The sequence below is a fragment of the Ochotona curzoniae genome, unplaced genomic scaffold (genome assembly GCF_017591425.1).
Source record: "Ochotona curzoniae isolate NIBS_2020 unplaced genomic scaffold, NIBS_Ocur_1.0 contig_4612, whole genome shotgun sequence".
Classification (NCBI taxonomy): domain Eukaryota; kingdom Metazoa; phylum Chordata; class Mammalia; order Lagomorpha; family Ochotonidae; genus Ochotona; species Ochotona curzoniae.
Window position 1 is genome coordinate 4,960,661 of NW_024466343.1, and position 25,691 is coordinate 4,986,351.

The following is a 25,691-nucleotide window of genomic DNA, read 5'->3' on the forward strand; positions in this document are numbered from 1 at the left end:
AGACAAAATAATGAAGCCAATGGCTAAGTATTTTAGTTTTAAATTAAAATGAGGCATAGAACTTAAAAATTTGATGTTCAGTTATTATTTTTCCGGAGCTGCACTAACTATTCATTTAAAATGTAAGTGGTTTGAGAGTATGGACACTATGCGTTTACAGATTGTCTTAGTTGGCACTTAGTAAATCTCTAAGATCAAGTTTAGTAAATAGATACAGTGACCAGCATGATGCTAGATGCTTTCCATCATAATTCCCTTAATGCTGTCAGCTTGCTTGCAACAGTAGTGTTGCTGCAGCGATTGTTAGCAATATGATATTGATTTTAATATCTCATAAAGTGATTAGTACGTAGCAATTATTTAATTCTTGGTAAGGCGTTATGATGTATGAGTCCAATTTTCGTACTTTCAGGTTTTGGAAACTAACTCATTCTAATGTAAGCACAAAAGGAATATATTGAAGGAATTAAGTAGCCATTCCAAATCTTCCTCAGAACAGAGTAGAAAACCAGGTTAAGGATATTCATAATGAAGAACAACATCAAAATTCATGTCCCATCCTTGCCTTGTGAACAAGCTCTGTCTTCCCTGGTGGACACACATCAACACTTTGCTTCTAAGCACCAACAATGCAGATGTGGAATCCGTGACTGAAAGTGGAACCATGCAAATTATATGGAAATGTTGTCGCACTGACAGGAGAGATTAGGCCCTGCATTTTGTATAATCAGCACAGAATCAATCAAATGTGTATTGAAGGGACGAGTCTAGAGATAGGTGTCCAAAATAGGCTAATATTACAAATAAAAATGCCACCATTAAGAGTTTTCTCAAAGAGCTGAGATCGTGGGTTAAGTGTCTGCCTGTGAAACTGGCATCCCTTATGGGTATCAGTTCAAATTCCAGCTGCCCCACTTCTAATTCAACTCCTGTTAGAAGCCTGGAAAAAGAAGAAACAGAAGGCCCAAATACTGGGGTCGTTACCATCAATATGGGACATGTGAAAGAAGCTATTAGACTCTGGCTCAAGGCTTTGATTTGGGTCAGTCCTGGGTAGCAAACCAGTAGACGGAAGATCTCTCTATGTCTCTCTCTCTCTAAATATACCTTTCAAGTAAATAAGTAAAGGCTAAAGAATTATATTGGGCACAGTATGGTAGCTCAATGGCTAGATCCTCACCTTGTAAGCACTGGGATCCCATGTGGGTGCCAGTTCATGTCCAGGCTGCTCCATTTCCCATCCAGCTTCCTGCTTTGGACCTGAGAAAGAAGTAAGTGATGTCCCAAAGGCCTGGTACCCTGCACCCAAATGGGAGAGCCAGTAGAAGCTCTTGGCTCTTGGTTTCAGATCAGTTTGGCTCTGGCTGTTGTGGCCATTTGGGGAGTAAACCTGCTGATGGAGGATCTTTCTCTCTGTCTATCCTTCTATCAGTTAATATTATCTGCCTTTCCAATAAAAATAAATAAATCATTACAAATAATTATCTCATAACAAGTCGAAATGAAAATATGTAGTTGCCCTTTACTTTTCCTGTGACCTAGAATCTCATAAACTACAATCTCAGCCAATTTGATTGAACATGATGTTGGTTTGTCGTTGGTAATTGCATCCTGGGAAACTGCCAAATATCATAAGAGATTTTAAGGATGGGTGCTCTGAAGAAAATGACAAGTGCTGCTACTCAGTGAACAAATGGATTTTAAATGATCTGTCTGAACTAATGCAATTAACAAGGTCTGTGTCACCCTAAAGCACTTTTGGTTTTCCTTGCTTTTTAGATTCTTTTATGACAATATACAGCTAAGAGTATGTATTAGAACATCCTAAACAGGTCGTATTGTAGCCTACTGAACAAGTATATCTGCGAAAGATGCTTTAACCATGATCTACAATTGTTCACACCCTTGAGGGAGAAAAATTTCTAAATGAGAATTTCTTGTAAAAAAAAAGGGGCAAAAGTTCATTTTAGATGCTTATGAGTTTTCTGAACTATTCCATTATGTAAGGTAGATTTGATTAGATGTGTTCCATAGAATTTATGGGAGCTAGAAGAAAGCCTGTTTAATGTGGTAAGAAGCAATAGAATAGAATTATAACATTTTTAATTGGTTGCACTTAATTTGCTTTATGATTATCATTAATTGGTAATTCCAAGAATCTCTCAGGCGCTTAGAATAGTCCATGGCACTACATATACGGATGCTGACAATAGGGGGCTCCAGATAATATACCTTTTTGCTTCTTTTTGATGACAGTGAATGCTCAGGATAATGAAGACCATGTCCCACTCCATTTCTGCTCTCGCTTTGGACACCAAGATATAGTGAAGTACCTACTCCAAAGTGACTTAGCAGTTCAACCCCATGTTGTTAATATTTATGGAGACACCCCTTTGCATCTGTGAGTATTATGCAGCATTCAGAAGGTTCTACAAGTATATTATGTGTATCCTTTAACTTTAACAACATATTTTCTCCAAATATAGGGCATGCTACAATGGCAAGTTTGATGTTGCTAAAGAAATCATTCATATATCAGGAACAGAAAGTCTGACTAAGGAAAATATCTTCAGTGAAACAGCTTTTCACAGGTAAATGAATATTTCAGTACAATAGCTACCAAACTGAGCTGACACCCTACCACACCTGAAGTTGTGTACATAAAGCAAGAACAAATAGTGGCAGATGTTGCAATCATAGAACGATAGCAGAGGCAGAACAGAGGACACAGAGCTCCAGCTAGATGTACAGAGAAAGAGGTGGAGGCAGATGCTGCAGTCAGTACAACAGATGGGGCTGCAGCCAGATGCTGTGTTCCTGCCAGCAGCCACAAAGACAGGGGCTGCTGTTGCCAAGGCAACAGGCATATCAACATCTGTAAGCATATTGCTTCTATCCCTTTTCGCTCTGCGGAAAGCTGCCAAAAAGGGCTGTGCCTGTAATCCTCTTCCTTCTAGAATCTCATTACCAGAATTCGTCAGCATCAAATGTGACACTTTTTTTTTCTTACCACTTAAACCTTATGTGCAAATGTGTCTACCTATCTGAGACATCCATCTGTCAGCCTGTAAAAGCCCACTCAGGATGGCCACTGCGATACCTAAGAAGGCATTAGCTTTTTCTAGGAATACATGAGAGCCCTTTACAGCATGTTCAAGAAAGTGTGCTGAAGGGAAGCTGAGTTTGGAAATTTCACAATCATTTTTAAAAAGAAAAAGTTGTTAATAATTTAAAGTTATAGTCCTATAATGTCCAAAAAGAAGGCAGATATTTTATAAAACTCAAGGCTCTTATTTTAATGGGTAACTATTTGGCTATGAAATAAAACATAGTGATTTGAACATAATGAATCATCAATGTACATTTACCTACACATTACATACTTCTTAACTAATCTACCACCTATAAACAGATATTAAAACTAATAACAGACACAAAGCTAATCTGCTTTTATGTAATATCTGTATTCCACTGATAAATGGCAAAGACAAGGGGCCAACTTGTCTTATATGTACATTATATCTGTACTTATGTGCACCTGTATTTGTTACATGAACATTACATTTGTACTTCTGCATGAGATATAACTCTAACAAATTCCACATGAATTTCCAGATTTTTCTTGTTATTGAAAGAAGTAAGCCAAGAGATATGTTATTCAAAAACTACTGTATATGGAGTAGTCACCATGTGTTGGGTGACTAGCATCCATTTTCTCATTTAATCCTTACAATGATATTACAAAGTTGAATTTATTATTTCTCTTCTACAGATGAGAAAATTGAGGTTTATGGAAGCTAAGAACATTGCCAGTTTCTGTTAGTTACAGAATAATGTGGTAAAAGCCTTCCTAATTTTTTATCTAGTTTCTCCATCTCTTCATGTTCTACTATCAAAATCTTTTGCCTGATTTCTACACACTCAGTAACAGAATACATGCAAGAAGTCTTCAGATCATACCTAATCAGAATGAATCAGTGCATTCTGCCCCATGAAGGGGAAAACTGGCAGAACAGACATGTATGTGTTGCTGGTGTTATCTTTCTCCGTTATATCATGCCTATTTAAATACATACATCAGATGAGTTTTCAAATGATTTTATTACCACAAGTAGATAAATTAGAACTAGCTATCACTGAAGATTGATTACCACCTCCAAAAGTTGTCTGTAAGAGAGGATTGATGCAGTAAATTGAAACCATGGGCTCATTTGTTTTAGATCATGTAAACGTATTACTACCAGAAGCAATAGAGAAATATTTTATTCTAATAATTTAAGCACATATTTATATATGATGACCGTGATGCCCAGGTGACACCCACCCTAGGGCCTACTTGACCAATGAGGTATTTTATATCTCATATGCTATGACATTGGATGGACATCAAGGAATCCCAAAAATGATTTGGAACTCAGTGCTAGGCTGGAAAAAAAATTAGTAGATTTGTATGCTCCTTGTCCTCAGGCCAGTGCCTTTAAACAAAGCGTTTGAATCTGCTTCAGTGCCGGGTGGGTTTCTGTGGTCCATGTTGAGCCATCTTAAACTCTATCCCACAACAAGAGCAATCTATTAGAGTTCTTATCAGGATAGCCAAAGAAAGAAATCACGTTACAGACTACTCTTTAATGTGCAGATGACATTGCACTTCAAAAAAACACCATGAACTTCCAAGGAACCAGCATGTAACAAAATAGCAAAATAAGGAGCCAGAAATCCATCAGGGAGGAAATGAAATTTCCAAATGCTCAGATGAAAATTTCAAAATAGCTGTCTTAAGAAAACGCAACAAAATCCTTAGAGCACAAAGAAAAATCAGTGCAATACTTTAACAGAGAGATTTGACATAATGATGGAAATGATTTTTAAAAAATCAACCAAAATTGAGAAATTCTCAAGCCTTCAATTGAGAAATGTACTATGTGAAATTAAAACTTAATGGAAGACATGAATATTAGAACATACTAGAAGAAAGTATTACTGCACTCAAAAGCAGTTTGTTTGAAAATACATAATGGTAAAGAAAAAAAAAGAAAAATATCAAAGAGTAATATGAAAGCATATGGCGTAGGAGAATATGGTATAGCATAAAAAGAAGTAATGTTTGAGTTACTGGGATTCAAAAAGGGCTTAATAACACCAAAGAGTAAAACGCACATTCAAAGGTATGAGAGAAAACTCACTAAACTGAAAGAAATAACTATACAGGTTTCGGTAACAAAATCGTCACCTGACTCAACCCAAATATATTTACCCATTGCCTATTATAATCAAATTTACCAAGATTAATACCAATAGAGATTTTGCAAACTGTAAGAGAAAAGAGCAAATAACTCATAACAGGTTCCTAATCTGTCTAACTCAGTAAAATGTTAGAGACCTGAAATGAGTAATATGAGACTAGAGGTGTAAACATTTCCAGCCAACAATAAAGCATGCCGTTCATGGATCCCAGTCCAAGTCTGAGGGAATTTGTGACCACGGGATCTGTGCTACAAAATTTGTTAAATGGATTTCTTCAAACTTCAAAAAAATTGCTTACTGATGGCAATAAAATATTTTTAAGTAGAAAGTTACCAGGAAGACAAGAGATAACAACAAACCCAGAAAGCTCCAACATTTAAAGCAGATTGTGTAAATCATTTATATCTTTACTATGAAGACAACCAAAATTATAATCTTACACGAAATGTATACAATAGGCAAAGACAAAAATGCAACATCAAAAATTAAACATATGGTGGCAAAGAAGCATAAATATGGAATGCCTTATTAGCACTTGTTTTTGTTTTTTTTTTTAAGATTTATTTATTTTTTATTACAAAGTCAGATATACAGAGAGGAGGAGAGACAGAGAGGAAGATCTTCTGTCCGATGATTCACTCCCCAAGTGGCCACAAAGACCAATGCTGCGCCGATCCAAAGCCATGACCAGGAGCCTCTTCCGGGTCTCCCACGCGGGTGCAGGGTCCCAGAGCTTTGGGCCGTCCTCGACTGCTTTCCCAGGCCACAGGCAGGGAGCTGGATGATAGAGCTGGATGGGAAGTGGAGCTGCCGGGATTAGAACCGGTGCACATATGGGATCCCGGCACATTCAAGGCGAGGACTTTAGCCGCTAGGCCATGGCACCAGGCCCTACCACTTGTTTTTAATTTTAATTTATTATACATACTCACATATGTAGTGAACACATTTGACAAATTTCTCAATACATATTTTGGGTACAATGGTCCTTCCCACCCCGCCCTCCCTTATTCCTGAACTTCACATACATTCTCTTCCTTCCTTATTTCGTCTTGGTTTTGTTTGGTTGTTTGGTTGGCTGTTGTTGTTTTTAAATTGCATGCTTTAAGTTTGCTTAGCAAGCACAGGTTGAACACTCCAACAGGTATGGAATTGCTAGCAAGTCAAAATAATCTGTGTATCTGAAGAATATAGACTACAACCGTAAAACAATTGGATTTCAAAATGTCGATCTCGGCTATATAAATCACATTTTTTTTTTTAGCTCTATGTATTACATACCGCAGATCAAAGAAAACATAAGCTATTTATTTTTTGTTATTGGCTGATTTCATTATGTATAATGGTTTGTACTTACTTCCATTTTGCTGTGAAACACAGGTTTCATTGTTGTTTATGGCTCAATAGTATTCCATGCTGTGTATGTTACAATTTTTTTATCCAGCCATCTGTTGCTGAATGTCTGGCTTCATTTATTACTTTAATTATTGTGAATTGAGCTGTAATGAACATTGGTATACATATACAGATTTCATTTCACTTATGTAAATTCCCAAGTATGGGATCACTGTGTCAAGTGGCAGATCAATTTTCAAATATGTGAGGAATCAACATACCAGCCTCCATAATGGCTATAGTTTTTATTCAAACTCATAGTGAACTAGGGTGCCCTTTTCCTCATGGTCTCACCAGCATTTATTGTTTGTTTGATGTTTGGGTGATAGCCATTCAATCTGGGGCAAAATAATACTTCATTATGATGTCTTTGTGTATTTTCCTGGTGGTTAGTGATCCTAGGTATTTTTGTTTTCATGTATCTATTTGCCACTTGTATGTAAATCTTTAAAAACTACATGTTCATGCCTTTTGCACATTTCTTGATTAGATTCTTTGATTGTTGAGTTTCTTGAGGTCTTTATATATTCTGTTTATTAATCCTCTATTGGTTGCATAATTTCTAAATTTTTCTCCTATTCTATTGTTTTTCTCTTGAGAGAAAGGAAGAAAGAGAGAGAAAGAAGGAAAGGAGAGAGAAAAGAAGGAAGCAAGGAAGGAAGAGAGGGAAGGAAAGGAGAGGGGAGGAGAGGAAAGGAGAGGAACACTATCAATGATTACATTACATGTCTGTGGATTAGATTAAAAATTGAAAAACAGAGTAACCAAATAAATTAACAAGCAGCACCCAAATCTAAGTCACTTACAAGAAAATTTCATTTCTAACAACACAGAATGACTAAAATTAAAATGGTAGAAAAATAGCAATACTTTTATCAGCTAAAAATATTTTTATCTATAAAATTTAATAATAAAAATAAATTAAGAAATAGTAAAAATAAGAAGTTTAATGCAGCAAGAAAAATAACAACTACATGTTGGAACACCAAATACACAAGGAAAATATTACTGTATCTAAAAGGAGAGATAGACTTTAATAAAATAATAGGAATGGTCTTTAACTCTCTATTTTCAGAGGTGTACAGATCATTAGGCAGAAAATTAGGAAGGAAACAGCAAAAGTAAACTGCACTGTAGATCAGTTGACCTAATAACATTTACAGATCCTTCCTTTCAAAAGATGCAGAGCACACACTTGTCTCAGTAGCACATAGACTATTCTATGGATCATGTGGTGGGTCCAAAACAAGTCTCAACAAAATCAAAAAACCAGAATTCATATCAAGCATGTTTTCTGACCACATTACAATGCATCAAAAATGCATAAAAAAGTAATCCCAGTTTCAGTAATCAATTTAATTAAAGAGGTGAAAAAAATCTTACAAGATATGAATGGATCATGATGGTTATTATGTTAAGTGAAACGAGACAAGCGCTGGAGGACAAGAATCACATGAGCCCGGTAATATGTGTAATATTTTTATATTTTAAAATATTATCAATACTTTAAAATGTCATCTTGTAGATATTGAAACTATAATTGTGGTTATCATAGGCTAGAGGTGGAAGTGGGATGGGAAATATTAGGAAATACTGATTGACAGATACAAATGTAGAGACAAACAGGACTAAGTTTTGGGCTCTGTTAACTTTGAGGTTATGATGGATTAGATTCATTTTCTGAATATTTCTCCTAAAAATCTAAGATAAATTCTGATGCTCTTATTATAACTAAAAATAAAATATTTGAGAGTATAAATAAATTTAACCTCATTGGATACCACAAAATGCATACACTTAAGGAGTCATCACATAGCATCCCATAAATATGTACAATCTTCAAATATCTATTTCAATTTTAGTGACTTATGGATTGATGGATGAGGCTTCTCCCTTTGAAGTATTACCTTTCAACTATACATACATATATATATATATATTTCTTCATATTCATAACTCTATTTCCAGTAAATAGTTGCTTGGAAAAGAATCAGTGAGGCAATTTTGACCATGAAATATTAACTGTAGTTTTATGTGTCCTGTTTATAATGCAAATACTTTAATGGTGATATGACATATTGCAAGGATACAGTGGCCTCTGATGCATTCAATTATTCAAGAAACAATTACTAAGAACCTTCCTTGTGTTGTAGCTAGACAGACATTTAGGTGCCAGGACTCTTCCTGTCCTTAAAGGAGCTGCATTGTAAGGTATGAAGATAAGCAGAAATGTGTCTACCACTGGAACATAAGGCAATGAGTGCCTTAAAACTGACGTGACAAGGGAGCATATGAGACATCAGTGTAATCTGCCTTTGGTTCACAAGAATGCTTTATACAGCAAACAGCATTTCAGTAGATGAAAGATGAATGGCATCTCACTAGAGAAAATAACTTGGGCAAGACCCTGTGAGGGAGAGAAAATAAGATCCACCAAACTTTCTTGTCTTCAATAACCAAATATCTATGTTCCTTAACTAATAATGTGTATGGGGCTTTGCCCGTTGATAGATTCCGTGACGATAGCTCTCTGAGATTTCAAAGCACAGTATTGTTGCTGAAAATGATAACAAGAAGAGAATCAATTGTCAGAAATTGAGATCTCATATTATAGATACCATATCTTTCTACAACTAGCTCTATGCGTGTTAGCTTTTTCTGTAAACATTTGCATCAGAATTTCAGTTAAGTACTGCAATAAGTCAAGTTGTAAATTTTCCTGTAAAAAACTTACTTCTCTTGGATGCTAAAATACAGAGTCTTCCAAAAGTTCATGGAGTGCCTGGCATTGTGACACAGCAAGACAAGCCACCACTTGCTATACTGCATCCCTTACTGGAATGCCAGTGTGAGTATAGGATGCTCTATGTGACACAGCATACCACTCATCTACCTGGGAAGGAAGACGATGGCCAAGTATTTGGGATGCTACCCCCAATGTGAAAGATCAGGATACAGGTCCTGGCTCCTTATTTCAGGATTGCCCAGACTTTGTTGTTGCTGCCATTTGGGAGTGAAGCAGTGTTCAGTTGTTTCATCACTGCATCCTTCCTTTTTTTTTTTTTTTTGTCTCCTTGGTACTCTTGTATACATTTGACATCTGGAACAACATGTGTTAATCAGGGCTGTGTTTGTTTTTTAAGGCAACTATAACAGAATACTATAGGCTGATTTTACCTAACAAAACCACAAATTTATTTTCTCAAAATTGTGGAAGTTTGAAGTCTAATATTGATGTATTTAAAGATGGGCTTCTTCTGACACCTTTTTCCTTGGATTGAGGTTGGCCAACTTCTCACTGTGTCTTCACATACTGTTTTCTAATCTTTTCTTATAATGGCAGTAGTTACACTGGATTAAGCATGCCCTAATGACTCTATTTTAGCATAGTTATCTGTTTCATGGACACTATGCCTACATGTGCTCACATTCTGAGGATCTAGCAAGTAGGACTTCACCATATGAATTTAGGGAGGACATAATTCAATCCCAAAACAAAGTCTTATGTTGTTCTTTGTTGTTTCTTTACAGTGCCTGTACCTATGGCAAGAACATTGACCTGGTTAAATTCCTTCTTGATCAGAATGTCATAAATATCAATCACCAAGGAAGGGATGGACACACAGGTAAGATGACCATTCAATTCCTGACGTGCAAGAAAGTTTGGTGTGCTTAGCAAAAGTGGGCAGCAGGAGTGGCCTAGATGGCTTTATGTGATTTGACAGTGAATGATAATAAAATGCAGAGGGAATATCCATCAGTATAAGTATTTTGTTAGGGACAGGCCCAGTGGCCTAGCAGCTAAAGTCCTTACCTTGAATGAACATGCAGGGATCCCATATGGGTTCCCTATTCAAATCCAAGATGCTCCGCTTCCCATCCAGCGCCCTGCTTGTGACCTGGGAGAGCAGTTGAGGATGGCCCAAAGCCTTGGAACCATATGGGAGACCTGGAGGAAGTTCCTGGCTCCTGGCTTCGGATTGGCGCAGCACTGACTGTTGCAGTCACTGTCATCAGACAGAAGATTTTCCTCTCTGTCTCTCCTCTCTGTATATCTTCCCTCTCTGTATATTTTCTTTTCCAATAAAAATAAATAGATCTTTAAAATAAATATTTAAAAAATATTTTGTTAAAGTATATAGTTAATGTACTCCTTTATGATCCCTACCAAGAGCAGATTGAATAATAACATTCCTGCCTTTAGTTCATGACAAATATGCCCATTGGAGTACTCATTTTGTCTCTATGTAAAGAAGTTAACACTTGTTCTTGATAATTATAGCAGATGTAGAAATACTAGAAATTGAGTCTGACTAAAATAGCATATACATAAAAGGTCCACTAGAATGTACTACTCCAACTTAAAGTATTTTGTTTTGTTTTCTCAGTGATATAATTATGTACCAATTAATCTTTATCTCAAAACTCTAAGGACAATGCTATTCTATTGTGGTGACTGGTTTTTGAAATTCTAGGTGCAGTTTTCTTCTTTTCTCATTCCACTCTTTTGTTCTCTATTACAGGATTGCATTCTGCTTGCTACCATGGCCACATTCACCTGGTTCAGTTCTTACTGGATAATGGTGCTGATATGAATCTAGTAGCCTGTGATCCCAGCAGGTCTAGTGGTGAAAAAGATGAGCAGACATGCTTGATGTGGGCATATGAAAGAGGTATTTGCAATTTTTTTAAAAAATATTAATTTTTTATTTTAAATGATCTGTACATAGCTGATTAGGGTAATCAGGGTCAAAGACTTCAGGAAATTGGGTGAAACCATTATTTCCACATTCTCTCTTTTACCTTCCTGTTTCTGGGGGAAGGTAGAAGACAAGCAGAGAAGCCACACCCAGCCTCCCAAACACCTCTGCACCCTGGGATGGAGGAAAGCCACCTGGCACCAACACAGATGGTGCAACACAGGTGGGTCCCAGATGTGGGGCATGCTCTGAAGGTGCTACTCATGAGGTTTTAATAGTTCAACAGCTCCAAATTACTGCCAATCTCGCCACTCCAAGCATGATGAAATCTCTCCAGAATCGGTTGGCACAGTCCACCTTAGAGTCTTTGTTTGCCCAAATATTCACTGACAACTCTTGGCTGGGGTAGTTCATCAATTTGTTTTGTCCTCTGTCCTGTGTTATGGTACCAGGTGTCCTCTGCAAACTTCCATGTACTATCATGTCCTCCATGTGCACCTGGGTATGCTGTCTATTGCTCCATCTAAGCCATTGAGGAGTCCCAGCTCTGATACGTGCAGTCCACAAGTCAGACCATGGAACCTGCGATTCTCTCCATGGTTGGGTTCTGAATCCAGCAATTCAGTTGGGGGGATCCCTACAGAAACTTCATATCAGGTGATCCCAGATCCGATTCTTGTGTGTACTTATCAATATAGAGTCCGGCAGAGTTCAGTGCCTCTATTAGCTTATGTACATGCTAGTGGTTGCAATTCCTGGATTACTTCTGTCTTCAGCCCTACCTTTCACACAAACCAATGGGTGTTGCAGCCTGCCCTGACCCTGCCCACTACACACTCAGCCTCCACATACACTAGTGGAAGCTGCAGCCTAATTGGAGCAACCGCAATAACCTCCACCCCATCCACTGCTGCGAAGTGGTGGGTGAATCTTGAGCTTGAGGGCAATGAGAGCAATAACTGAGCTAGGCTTTGCCCACTGGCCACTCAGAGGCAAGCTCTGGGGTCTTGGATGTCTGGAATTACTGCCTAAGGATATCTATGGATAAGGTCACATTACATGTGGGAGAGGAATGTATTCTGAGGACACTCAATGACAGCACCACTGCACTTACAGGAAAGTGAGGGGACTGAGGCTTGGTGGTTTGGAGGGGGGAGACTGGAAGATCTGTATGGGTCAGACTCATGTACCAGCCCACATGGGGATCTAGAGTTGGTCTTGTTAGCATGGAACATTGCCTACCACCACACACCAGTCCAAAAATGAGGATAACAACTTTTACTTCAAGAAGTTTATAATGATTAACTGAGATAATATAACATAATGGAGATTACTGACAAAAGTGTACAGCACAAAATAAAAGTCTATAATTAGCATTTTAGTTTTGATAGCAGTAGCAAAAACAGTGAAAAGTACAGATGATCAATAACAAATTGCATATCCCAAGAGCATATAAGTAAAGATTTTATTCAGAAGGCACATTAGCATCTCTGTCATTGTTTTTAAGATTCACTTCCACAGTAAGATCTACATACACATATATGCCTAAGGAGTTTAGATTTGCATTTAACATAGTATAGCATATACTGTCATTGAAAAATGTGGCTTTAAAAAGCATGTAAGACTTTTAGGAAATATTTTAGTGATTATTTTAAATTAGGATAATTGCATTATCTTTTGGAATGTTAAAACTATGTACTGAAATATATATGTATATTTACTTATATATACATATAAATATAAGTATTTGTGTGCACATATGTATATGTATATCAGCGCCATATTTTTCTATCTTAAAAGATCACACTTAAAAGTGCAATGCACTGGGCCCAATGTGTTAGCATAGCGGCTAAAGTCCTTGCCTTGCACAAGCCGGGATCTCATATAAATGCTGGTTCTAATCCTGGTGTCCCTGATTCCCATTCAGCTCCCTGCTTCTGGCAGAGGAAATCAGTTGAGGATGGCTAAAAACCTTGGGGTCCTGCATCAACATATGAGACCAGGAAGAGGCTCCATTCTCCTGGCTTCGGAATGGTGCAGCTCTGGCTGTTGTGGCTGCTACGGGAGTAAATCAGCGGATGGAAGATCTCCTCTATCTTTCCTCCTCTCTGTGTATCTGACTTTTCAACAAAACTAAAATAAAAATCTTTTTAAAAATGCAATGCACAACTGTAATATTTCATAGTCTAACCATTTGATCTAAAAGGATTTCTACCTGATGTAGTATACGAAAATCAATAAGTGAAAGAAGAAGTATGGGATGATGAATGAAAGTAGATAAACTGGAAAATAGAGAGCTGCTTTGGGATAATCAAGTAGAAAAATTAAATATACAGATCTGAAATCTGTTAGTGAAAAAATGACATAGGAGATAGCTCATAGATAAGTGGGCAGACTTGGGATTCGAAGTAATGAGTTAGATGACTATATTGTTTAATTTTTATTTGGGTATTATATATACAAAAATGTAAACAGCTTAGTATATATTATAAAAACACAACTCCACAAATGTTTAGACTGAACCTATAGCTTACAGATTAAGGCGCTGAATGTGATCAGCCCCTCCATGCCCCACTTATATTCTCCTTCAATCACTCTCCCAAGGACAGTGCCACTGCCTTCTTCTGACAGTTCTTCTTTTTGTATTTTTTAAAACGAAGTGTTAAAGTGTACACTTTTCATTTCTGGTTTCCCTTGCTGACAGTTTGTGAGATCCATTCACATAATTACAGGTGGCTGGATGGTCAGTTCTTTGTAGTATATGATAATGTGTCATGAATACATCATAATTCATTCAGTCTACTATTCACAAACTTTTGAGTACTTTTTGATTTGATGCTATTAATGTTCAAATATGTGTCTTATACATGTCTTGATGAAAAGTATGTGTGTACTATTATGTACGATGACCTTCTGCTTCGTATATGAGTATCTTTTAGAAAGCAATAAATAATCTAAGGTTTTGGGAGAAATATCATTAAATTCTAGCTTCTCAATCCAATTGCATTTTTTCAAGAGATTCTTAGACAGTGTTCCACACACAGTGCGAGTTTCAGAGTAAGACTGTTTACAAAGCATTAGTCTTTCAGAGGCAGCACAGAAACTGCTGTTGCGGCTTTCTCTTCACAAGAGTTGGCTTGGTTTGTTCTTAGCTGATTGAGAGTGAGAGCTAACAACTGGCTTCGCTTTTATTTATTTCTTTACTTTGCGGAATACTACACCTTTTGATACAGTGAATCATTGTGCAAGCTTCTAAGATTTCCAACCAAACCACAACAAAAATCCTTTCGCTTACAGAATTTGCTGATTAGTCTTTCCAACATATGTCAGCTTTGTCACCTTTATTTATTCAACTAGTGTGATAGGAATCAGGGTTGAATTCAGAATTTCTATGTATTTTTACAAATTGAACATTAATATCTATGAGACAGATGGGTGTTTTACATATGTTCTAGAGCAAGATAAGCCAAACCAGCAAATAAAATTGTTTTATTTTATTTTATTATTATTTTTTTTTGGTAAATAATGCACTGTTTTCATGTGTTCAAAGAGGATTGAAATGGCCTCATTTACATTGTTAATAGTACAGAGTCCTTGCTGTTTTTGCATAAATAAATGCTTCTCTTTCTCTTTTGGGGAGAAAGTCACAAAGTTAGCTAAAATGATAATACTAAGGGTTTTCATAGGCATTCTGATAAAGTTCAAGAAGCATTCCAAAACTGCTCTTGGGGTTTCCTCTTTGTAAACAAGGATGATGTAGAAATGCTTCTACATGTTATCTATTTGAAAATAACTGCTTTTGCATATGCCCCAAATGCACAGTTCAACATAGCCTATCCTCTAAAGAAAACACTCTGGAATCCTTCTCAGCAGTACTTCTCTCTGTTAGAATGAATAAGACATTTCAGGAGTGCTCTGGAATTCTGTTTATCAATATTTCCAGTAAAGAGTTTACTAACCATAGTTCTCTGTATGATCAAATATGAAGAATGTTCTCCATATACATAACCCTTTTAACTGGAAGAGATGAAAATCAGTTTGGGAAATAACTCTCCTGGTGATGTTGATTCTACATAGCCTGCTTAGGTTTCAAAGTTCTGTGCCATATTGCTACTGCTTAGAGATACAGAGTGGTGATAGCTGTCTCACTCGGGTTTGTTCTGCTCTTTCCCTTGGTTAAAAACAACTTGTATGGATCAATTTAAATTGGCCATCAGAAGCAGCCAGAAGCCTATTTATGTTCACATCCTCTATCCTAATCACCAGTCTGGAAAACCCATTGAAAAGACCTGCATATAATCATACTTTCATCGCATTAAATGTGAAACTAGCAAATTGAAAAGATCTCAGCCAATTAGAATTGAACACATAGCTCAACACTGTGTCTGCAATTAGATCTGAAAAGGCTGCTTTTGACAAAGAAAAGCATTTTTTTTTATATCAAATAGTTTAGGGTCAGAAAACAACCTAAACCAGAAACAGAAGTAAAAACTTTTTATTTGCTTCAGAACTGACATCAGTTAAAGAAATTTACAGAGACTCCTATCCCTATATCTAATTATCCAGAATACAATATTTGTATACAACTGAAACACTCTAATTCATGGTGACAGAGAACTGGAGCTGTAGACCTAGTGAGTAAGTGAGCAAAAACAATAAAAAGCATGGTCCCTGTACCATGATATATACTTTGTTCATTTCTTTTGACAAAGGTAGTAGGGTATGAATTATTTTTAATAAATTGACTATAATGAATTCTCTAAAAGTAATGAAATCTTATAATTTAGAGTTTCTGTAGCTTTTAGCAAAATAATAAATAAATAAATAAATAAATAAACCAGAGATGAGAGTAGGGAAATATAAATAAGAAGAGGTAGATTTTTTTTTTGCTAAATTTCCGAAAAAGAACTATAAATTTTCAGGCCTCTTCTTTACCAAGTCCTATCTGTCCGGAGTCTAAGCACTTTGTTTTGTAAACCTAACTGAGTGTTTTAGAGTCAATTTCTCATGATGTAGCAAAGTGACTAAGGGATTAACTCAGCATTTCAAATCCATGTGTGATTTTGGGTGTAGCAGTTAACTTTATACATGTTTAATTGCTTTCACTTTTAAAGATTACAAAAAAAAACCCCCAAATAGCATGTAGTATTATTACAATGGGAAGAATTTTCATTGAATCAAGGACATAATTCATAAAAATATTTTAAGTTTAAAATATGCAAAAATCTGTATACTTAAAATGGATAATGAACCTATTTTATAACGTGAATTTCTGTTTATATGGAATTTAATTATTAAAATAACATTTCAAATTGCTGTTATCCCATAAAGAATTGGATTTAATGCTGTTAATCACTGCTAAATAAAAACTAGAACCAAACAGAGGTCTATATTATTTCAGAGTTCATGCTCTTACTACCAAAATTAAAAAATTTTTTTTTTCCAAAATTGAATAATTCTAAGCACAGGTTCCATCCAATTTGTCAGTATTGCACAGGTTGACATCTTTTAGCATTTGCCCACAAATTCATAATTTTCAGATGAGGATAGTAAAGACCATGTTGCACAGTTCTTATTAGAGTTAACAAGATACAACAGATTCTCAATGAAACTGATGGTAATGAAGTGCAGAGCAGTGCTGCAACTAAGTCTACAAAATTCTGAGACACCATGTTCTTCTCTGATTTTGATATGATTTATTATGTGACAAAAACTTTGATGTAGGTGATGAGTATTTTTATAAACCCTATAATGAAACTATATATAACACTCAGATCTCCCAAGACCCATCTTAAAAGCAAATATTATTTAGTTATACTAATATCTTATTTATGTCTCAAGGTATAGCATTAATTTTTAAATATTAGAACTGAATTAAAACCAAGGAAATGTTGAAATAATCAAAATATCATAGAGGTATAATTTTAACATGCATTATTCTGTGCAATTCATGACACATGTTTGCAAGCCTCTTTATTTCACAGGAGTTTCCCCTGCAAATAGGGAAGATCAAATCTATGAACATGTTTTCAAACTACCATATCAAATGACTACATATCTCTTTACTTATATGCATATAAATAATATCTAAAACTTGATTAGCACAACATTAAGCTGATAATTTCTCATACATGTGTAGATATAACTCTCTTCAAGTTTTTAGATAACAAAGATACATAGTCTAAACATCTGCCTTCCAGAGGAAGCGGAGGTGCAGAGGCAGAGGAGCTATGTGAGAAAATACTGGGACACATGGGATAACATGATATGGATATGGAAGTAAAACTAATGGTTTTACATCACTATTTGTGTATCGCTTCTCAGCCCTTTGACTAAGATCAAGTGCAGTACATTACTATTTGTGAAAATATAATGATACTCATCTTAAGGCAGAGTGTTGATAGTCTCGTGTGGGCATGGTAATTAAGAGACAGGAATAGTGGCCCAAAGGGTTTCTGAATCCCTTCACATTGATATAAAGGCAAGACAGCTTTTAGGTATAAGTCTTGAGAAATTTCAGAAAGGATTTGTTGTTGTTGTTGTTGCCTCTGTTGTAATTGACAGCATATAGGAGTAAGATTGTCAAAGGGAAGTGATCTATATCAGAGCAAGATCCGAAGCTGTCCTCTGATCCCACCTTTCAATATTTCTGGAAATATTTCAGTCACATAATGAGAAAGGGTGATGTTGGAATATTGGGCAAGGTCCAATATGAAACCTGAGGCTGAAATATATATGAATCCAACAACAATTTCTTGGAATCTGCGATTAAGACCAATTCCTATGTTCTTTGTTAGCTTTGGACCCCAAAAGGTCTGAGAGGCACAGTTATGAGAAGATCTTCATGCTCGTGTCAATTGCCATCGGTTTCCAAATCTAGCTCTTAAAATATTTCTCACAGCAAAGGATGAGATTTGGAATTCATTGCTTCTCAGTTGAAATGTTAGGGGATGCAGAGAGAATCTTTTAGAGAAATCAGAGAAACTTTATATCTCCTCAAATAAGTATGAAGCTCCAGTGTGTACAGGATGATACAGAAACATGACTGTCTGTATAATAGCCATTTGGAGTTACTTGTAATGTTACAGGTATAGGCTTTAAAATAAACACTTTTACAAAAAGTTGAAAGGGAATCAAAGAGGTTTGTGGGTAAAGGGGAATCATACCATATAAAACTGATAAAAGGAGCATGGGAGAGCACAGTGTTTAGGTGAGACAAAGACTGGGAGGTAGGGAGCAGGAAGCGATGGAGCTCATGCTTGCATGGAATCACATGTACCAAAACCCTCAGGTGCACCAATGAATAATACTCTGAAAGTGCAAATCATTATTAAAACTGCATTAAGCTAATAACATAGCAACCTCCTATTTGGGTAAAACAGTTGGATGTAGATAGTAAATTCTGAGATACAGGAAAACATTTCATTTAATTAGTGGAAGTTTGATTATCTCTGGCCATGTTCCATTAGTCGGCCTTGCTTATCTGAGTGTATCCATTATCATGAGTCGGCTTAACAAGTCTATTTATTGAGCCCCATCAAGATGTTTTTTTTATTTTTTATTTTTTCTGCTTAACTCCTTGTTGCCTAGTGTTGCAAAGCGGGTACTTTTTCAGGCTTTTTTGCATACACTTTAGTGGCTTGTCAGAACAGTCAGAGCAGCAGAGAATTTTCCTACACGTGGGTGCCCACAGTTAGCAGGAGGTGGGAAATCATGCAGAGATGCCTTCCAGAACAGGGGGGCCTCTTGGCATTTCCCTGGCAGCCTTATGCTTATCATCAGCCAGAACCCAGGCACTCATTAGACTCTTGATGAAAAGCATCCTAAAGAAAATGCCAGAAAATTGTGCCACTGTGCTGGCAGGAAATTAAAACTGCTCAGCACAAGTGGAGCCAAGAGAGCTGTCGAAATGAAAGGTAACATCAGGGGTGTGATCACCGACTCACACCGCACCCAGGATGCAGGATGCAACTTTCTGCTTCACTGGGGAAAGCATCAGGCCCTCATCTGTCAGTGGAAGGCAATTGGACAGAGGGGCTGAGACAGGTGGGGGTGGGCTCTGTGGATAAGCTTTGCTGTATTTGGACAGGTGCTAAGGGTTTGGAGTTGTCCCCCGTCCCCGCAAATGGAATATCTCTTTAGAAAAAACAGAAATACTTTTTTGTTTTCCTCCTGATCCTATACTCTTAAAGATCTAAAAGAAAGGTCATATTGATGTGGAATCAGACAGTATGGAACCTTTGCAAAAGTGTCTAGTTCTATCACCCAGAACCTGTGACTATATTGTCTTACATGGAAAAGGGAAATTAAGGTTGCTAATGAGCTGACCATAAAACAAGATGACCCTAAATTATCCAGTGGATATAATGAGAAAGATCCTTAGATAGGGAAAAGTGGAAATAACCTTATTACTCGAAGCTGTAGGAAAGGGACTCACAAGGACACTTTCTACCCTGAGGTCCCTGGTAAGAAACAGAGCCCTGTTGACACCTTGGTTTTATCCATAGAAGACCACTGAAAAATTTAGGCTGTTTGAGTCGCTGATTTTGTGATCATTTTCAATAGCAGCAGTGGAACATGGTGGAACTTAGAAGATTAATCTGAAGTTCCCAAGACAATTTAAAATTTTTTTCCAAGTTTATTTATTATGCTTGGGTCAAAAAGGTAAGCAAAGGAAAAGTGAGAAGATATTTTCGTGTTAGAATCATAAAGCATATTATGCACATTTTCTTAGTCTTTGAAACGATCTTACAAAGATGTATCATTCCAACCTGGAAGTAAGGAACTTTTAAAAAAGGAAAGCCATGACCTTCAGCCAATGAAAACCCCTCTAGTGGTTCACCATCTCACTGATACTAAAATCCAAGGTCTCTGCCCTAACCCCCAAAGCTCTCCCTTATTAGTACCCAGAATGTAGGCTGCTTATCAGCATCACCTGGGACCTGGTTACTAATGCAGTGCTCATGTCCTGTTACAGCTGTTTTCAATCAAAATCGGAGGGGCTAGAGCCCAAGAATTTGTTTGGCTTAGGGATAGGTGTCTAGTCATGTTTTTCATTGTACTCACCATAGTCATTAATACAGTGTCTAACATACAGGTATCTTAAAATGATTTTAAATGAGTAAATAAATAAAGAATAAAATTCCTATTTCAATATAGGATCCCTTAGGATATGTTCTGTATTTTTTGTGGATCAGCAATGGCTAAGTAAAAAAAAAACAAATTAAGATCTTTTCTTGTTTTCATACAGGACATGATGCCATTGTCACACTCCTAAAACATTATGAGCGACCCCAGGAGGAATTGCCCTGCAATGAATATTCTCAGCCTGGAGGAGGTAACCACTGTCTTAACAAAGTTTTCAACTTTGTATAATCCTGTGTCTAAAGGTAAACCTGGTTTAAGTTTTTATCATTCTGGAGCTAGGATGGGGTGAATGTAGGATGACAGATTAGCTTAATTTTAAGAAAAGTCGTTTCTAAGTGAAGCTGAACACAAAACAAAGAAATCTCTATGGTGCCATTTCCTAATCCATGGATCTGCATTTCTTACATGTTTAACATTTCTGGGACTGGATTTCATTATGCTTCTGCATGAATTGGGTGATATGGGTGAGCTGAGAGTAGATATTTTCCATTTCAGTAATCTATTAATGCAGGACAGAAAATACTTGCAGCTGGACATAAATGAAATATGATGGAATCTGCCACAGCTTGCATTTTAAAATTTCCTTTTATGCACTTTCAAAATAAACACTAGTATAGTTTCAGACTCAGGAAGATGCGAGCTTTAAGCTGTGGTTTTACAAGGTTTTATCACCTACTTCTTTTCATAAACGTTTAAATGGAGGGAAATTATTGCTACTTCCAACTCTCTAATTTGATTTCTAGATGGCTCCTATGTGTCTGTTCCATCCCCCTTGGGGAAGATCAAAAGCATGACAAAAGGTACTTATATCATGGAAAATTGTTATAATTATATCTAAGGATGATTATTGCCTCCACTGTGATAGCTTTCAATTTTGTTTTACATATTACAAATAATAGTTTTTATAAGCAGCAATATTACCAACATACTATTCTCATTGTTTAACTTGCCCATTGTGCCCTTCCAATTCCTGAATTTATAGCAATGAAAATTTCAAATATTAGAGAATTTTTGGTAAAACATCATCAGCAATACTAATATTTCTTTCAGAAGCACTAGGGATAATTTTTCTATTTTTTTAAAATAGTTTTTCAAGTAACTCAAATAAGTAAGAACGTGGAAACTTCCTCAAATTCTACACTTAGAAATTAAAAATATTAGAACAGATTAAATAGTGCAAGTCTACCATAAACATGTGTTTCACTATTTATAATTTTATCTTTTATTTTTATTTTATTTGAGTGATTTTTCAGGAATTTTTCATATGCCTATTTCCTGTCAGTTAATTGGGATCTATTTAGGTTCAACTTATACATACTTGAATAAGTTTGTTGGAATCTGCTGAAGGATTAACCATATGAAAATCATTATCATGATATGAAATCAAGTACACTCCAGGGTTGCCATGTCATGCAGATAACTGGTTAGGGATAGGTGAAGAAATTATTCTGTAGCCTTGATTAAAAAAAAAAAAGTGGAGTGAATCAGATGGAGAACTAACAGCTTTTAATTGAGGAGTCACAGGTCAATTGTGACAAGATTTTTAGTAACGTCGAATAGTCAGTTGCATTTGGAAAATTAAATGTTTTAAATAAACTAAATCTTAATGTTTTTGTAAGCAGATTACGGATGTGTGTATACATATCCATTTTTTATTTTTATTTCAAAAAAATAAAGTGCTTGTTCCTGCTTGCAGAAAAGGCGGATGTTCTTCTCCTAAGAGCTGAATTGCCTTCACACTTCCACCTTCAACTCTCAGAAATTGAGTTCCATGAAATGATTGGCTCAGGTAACTTAAGAAATCCTCAGTCTGCTTTAGTGTAACGAGCCCAAGATAATATGTGTTTATTTTTCTTAATCCAATTTAGGTTCTTTTGGGAAAGTGTACAAGGGACGATGCAGAAATAAAATAGTAGCCATAAAACGGTAAGAATGCAAATGAAAACCCTGAGCATGCAGGTGGAGTTGCAACCTTTGAGAAGCATATGTATGGCAAGCCCCTTGTTTGCATCCATCTGTTGGTGAGGATTTCCTGTTGCTGCCTTTTCAGTTACCGAGCCAACACCTACTGCTCCAAATCAGATGTAGATATGTTTTGCCGGGAGGTGTCCATTCTGTGCCAGCTCAATCATCCCTGTGTTATTCAGCTTGTGGGAGCCTGCTTGAACGATCCCAGCCAGTTTGCCATTGTCACTCAATATGTATCAGGAGGTTCTCTGTTCAGTCTCCTTCATGAGCAGAAGAGGTAAGGATCTCTGATTCTGATTTATCATAGCATATGGGAATAGAATTGCCTTTGGTACACCTGGGAGGCTGTGTGTACCTTCGCCTTCAAACTTCTATGTGTTACCAAGTATGGTATTTTAAATGTGACTTATAATTCATGCCCAATAGTTTTATTCCAATGACTAAAAATACTTCTGTGATTTCCTAACAGGAACTCAGTTGATGGTAAAATTTTAAGAAATTTAACTTGGCAACTAAAGCTTACAAAAAAAATAGGCTAAATTGAACATACCAGGAAATCAGATATACTCATTTGTAAGCTCAGAAAGAAATAATTACCAGGCCCACAGTATTTATAAAAGAAAGTTATAAAAAGAAATGGTCTTATACAATTCTAATTTGAGTTCACTTCCTAGATATATACATACAGTAATTAAAATGTGATTTCACTCAGTGATTAAAATAATTTCATTTTTATATTATTACAAAGAAATTAAGTATAGCATTACAAATAGATTGCAAAAATAGTATGTAGCATTTTAATAATGAAATGCTACATGTCTGAATTGATCTACATTTATGCAGTTTCTGGTGTAGAAATCTATTTTATTTCCAATTTGCAAAATTTTTAGCTTAACCTCCAATACAGCAAAAAGTCAAATTGCAGAGTAGACAATCACACTTACTTTTTGATTTTTTAAAGATATGCTATTGGCTTTGACTATTTCATCTCCATTAAATCTACTTTTAAATTCTAGGATTCTTGATTTGCAGTCTAAATTAATTATTGCAGTGGATGTTGCCAAGGGTATGGAGTACCTTCACAACCTGACACAGCCAATTATACATCGTGACTTGAACAGGTATTTTCTCCCAAACTAATGAACTTACAAAAAATAACAAGTAATCTAATGCAGAGTTCAGTGATATACAATTTAGATTGATTGCAAACTAGAGTCTGTACCTATTCTGTGGTTAGGGGGAGAGGTTGCCATAGATTAGGAGATAGATTTTGATATTTTACAGAAATAGAAAGCTGTAACATTGGTTCTTTGGGATCTTTTTTTCCATTTTGTTTTTATTATTATCATCTTAGGATATAGTCCCATATGCCCTGGGATTTCCCCCAACCCCTCAACAAATCACCTCCCTGCAATGAGTTCTCCCATATCACTATTACAGTGTAGGTCCTCATGAACAGACATATGTCCATCATTTCAGGCATGGACAATGGTAAAGTCCAGCATCCTACTGTCATGACACATCCAACAGTCTCACTGCGAGTCCATCCTCAATCTGGATGTAGACATACACACTGCACTGTATCCTTATATCTAGACACGACAGTCTCCACTACACAGTCACTATAAATCACCCCAAGTGAAAAGCCATAAAACAAAATCAACAACAGGAAAAAAACCCCAGAAATTTGCAATGTCATGAAGTTAAACAACATGCCACTACATATGATAGTCTCTGTACACAGTTACTATGAATCCCCTTAAATTAAAATCCACAAAACAAAATCAACAGGAAGAAAAAACAGAAATTTACAAATGCCATGAAATTAAATAACATGCTACTGAATGACTGATGCGTCACTGAAGAAGCGAAAAAGAGAATCAAGAACCTTTTTGAAGAGAATGATGCTTTTGTATGATATATGAGTCGGTGAAGAATTTAATGAGAAAAAATGGTGTTTTGAAGGCATGGAACTAAAAGTACAAACATCAAAATGCATGAGATGTAGTTTCTGCTAATCTTTGTTTGTAAGATGTGTCTCTTGTAGGCAGAAAATACATGGATTTTGGTTTTTAAACCCAGTCTACTAATCTATGATGTTTGACTGATGCATTTAAGCCATTTACATTCAGGATTAATATGAATTAGATGGTAATTTGGTCCTGTCATGTAGCAATGGGTTGTTCATTGATTTAGACTTCTGTTTTTACTTTACTGGGATGTTCTTCATGTCTGCTTTTCATTTTGGTGAGTGCTATTCCTTTTCTCTGTGAAGAGAACGTCTCTAAGTATCATTTGCAGGGCAGGTTTGGAAGAGGTGTATTCTTTTAACTTTTCTTTACTGTGGAAAAATTTTATTTCATTTTCAATGATAAAGGAAAACTTTCCTGGGCTGACGATTTTTTTCTTTTAGAATCTGGAATATATCACTCCACTCTCTTCTGGCCTGTAGAGTTTTCTGTGAGAGGTCAGCTGTGAGTTTGTCATTCCTCTGTAGGTCAATTGATTTTTTTTCATGAGTGCTTTTAAAGATCTTTCCTTATGTTTGATTGAAGAGAGCTTCATTATCATGTGTCGCAGTAAAGATCTCTTTTGGTCAAGCTAGTTGGTAGTTCTTTGCTCCCCACCCCCCCGATGTTGTTACCCAATTCTTTCTCCAGATTAGGGAAATTTGTCTAAGGGATCTTTTAAGTCCATGAAGAATTTCCAGAAAGATAGTTATGTCTCAAAATGCAGCTGCTACTAGTTCTCCTGTCAGTAAGGTCATATCGAGAATGAAACCCAAAGACTTTGGAAGAATGTCATGTCTCAAGTGTTAGGGACACGATAAAAAAACTATCTGAGGCAACTCTTTTTTTTTTTTTTAAGATTTTGATATTTTAGCCAACCAAATAGACAATTCATGTACTTTTCATATGAAGCATTTTATGAAATGGAAATTTGAAACAAAAACAAAATCAAAGTGTGCCAAGGCTGGAATCCAAATGAATTACAAATATTTCCTTTAGCAGTAAAATCTTTATCTCAAAAACGTTTTTCCTTGATAATCAATACACAAAATGGAGTAGCATCACAAGATTGAATGTGGGGTGAAAAATTCTATTCATTTATCTTTTCTCACTGCTGAGGAGAGACCTTGAGATACATCTGTGGAACCCCAAAGGAGCTGTAGAGTAGTTTGTGAAGCAAGTCAGGTTTGTTGACATCAATAGTTTTCATTTCACTATTGTCAGTTAG

General features: G+C 36.1%; 1 protein-coding gene across 1 annotated transcript in view; it reads left to right on the plus strand.

Annotated features, from left to right (window-relative positions):
* LOC121161044 (serine/threonine-protein kinase TNNI3K) overlaps nucleotides 1–25,691 on the plus strand; it is a 265,903-nt gene that overhangs the window by 81,642 nt on the left and 158,570 nt on the right. The window contains exons 8-17 of the mRNA XM_040987283.1: nucleotides 2,257–2,401; nucleotides 2,487–2,591; nucleotides 10,171–10,265; nucleotides 11,163–11,312; nucleotides 20,590–20,676; nucleotides 21,230–21,286; nucleotides 22,183–22,275; nucleotides 22,355–22,412; nucleotides 22,537–22,731; nucleotides 23,471–23,575. Of these exons, the coding sequence (XP_040843217.1) occupies nucleotides 2,257–2,401; nucleotides 2,487–2,591; nucleotides 10,171–10,265; nucleotides 11,163–11,312; nucleotides 20,590–20,676; nucleotides 21,230–21,286; nucleotides 22,183–22,275; nucleotides 22,355–22,412; nucleotides 22,537–22,731; nucleotides 23,471–23,575 (1,090 nt within the window). The remainder of the gene's footprint in view (nucleotides 1–2,256; nucleotides 2,402–2,486; nucleotides 2,592–10,170; nucleotides 10,266–11,162; nucleotides 11,313–20,589; nucleotides 20,677–21,229; nucleotides 21,287–22,182; nucleotides 22,276–22,354; nucleotides 22,413–22,536; nucleotides 22,732–23,470; nucleotides 23,576–25,691) is intronic.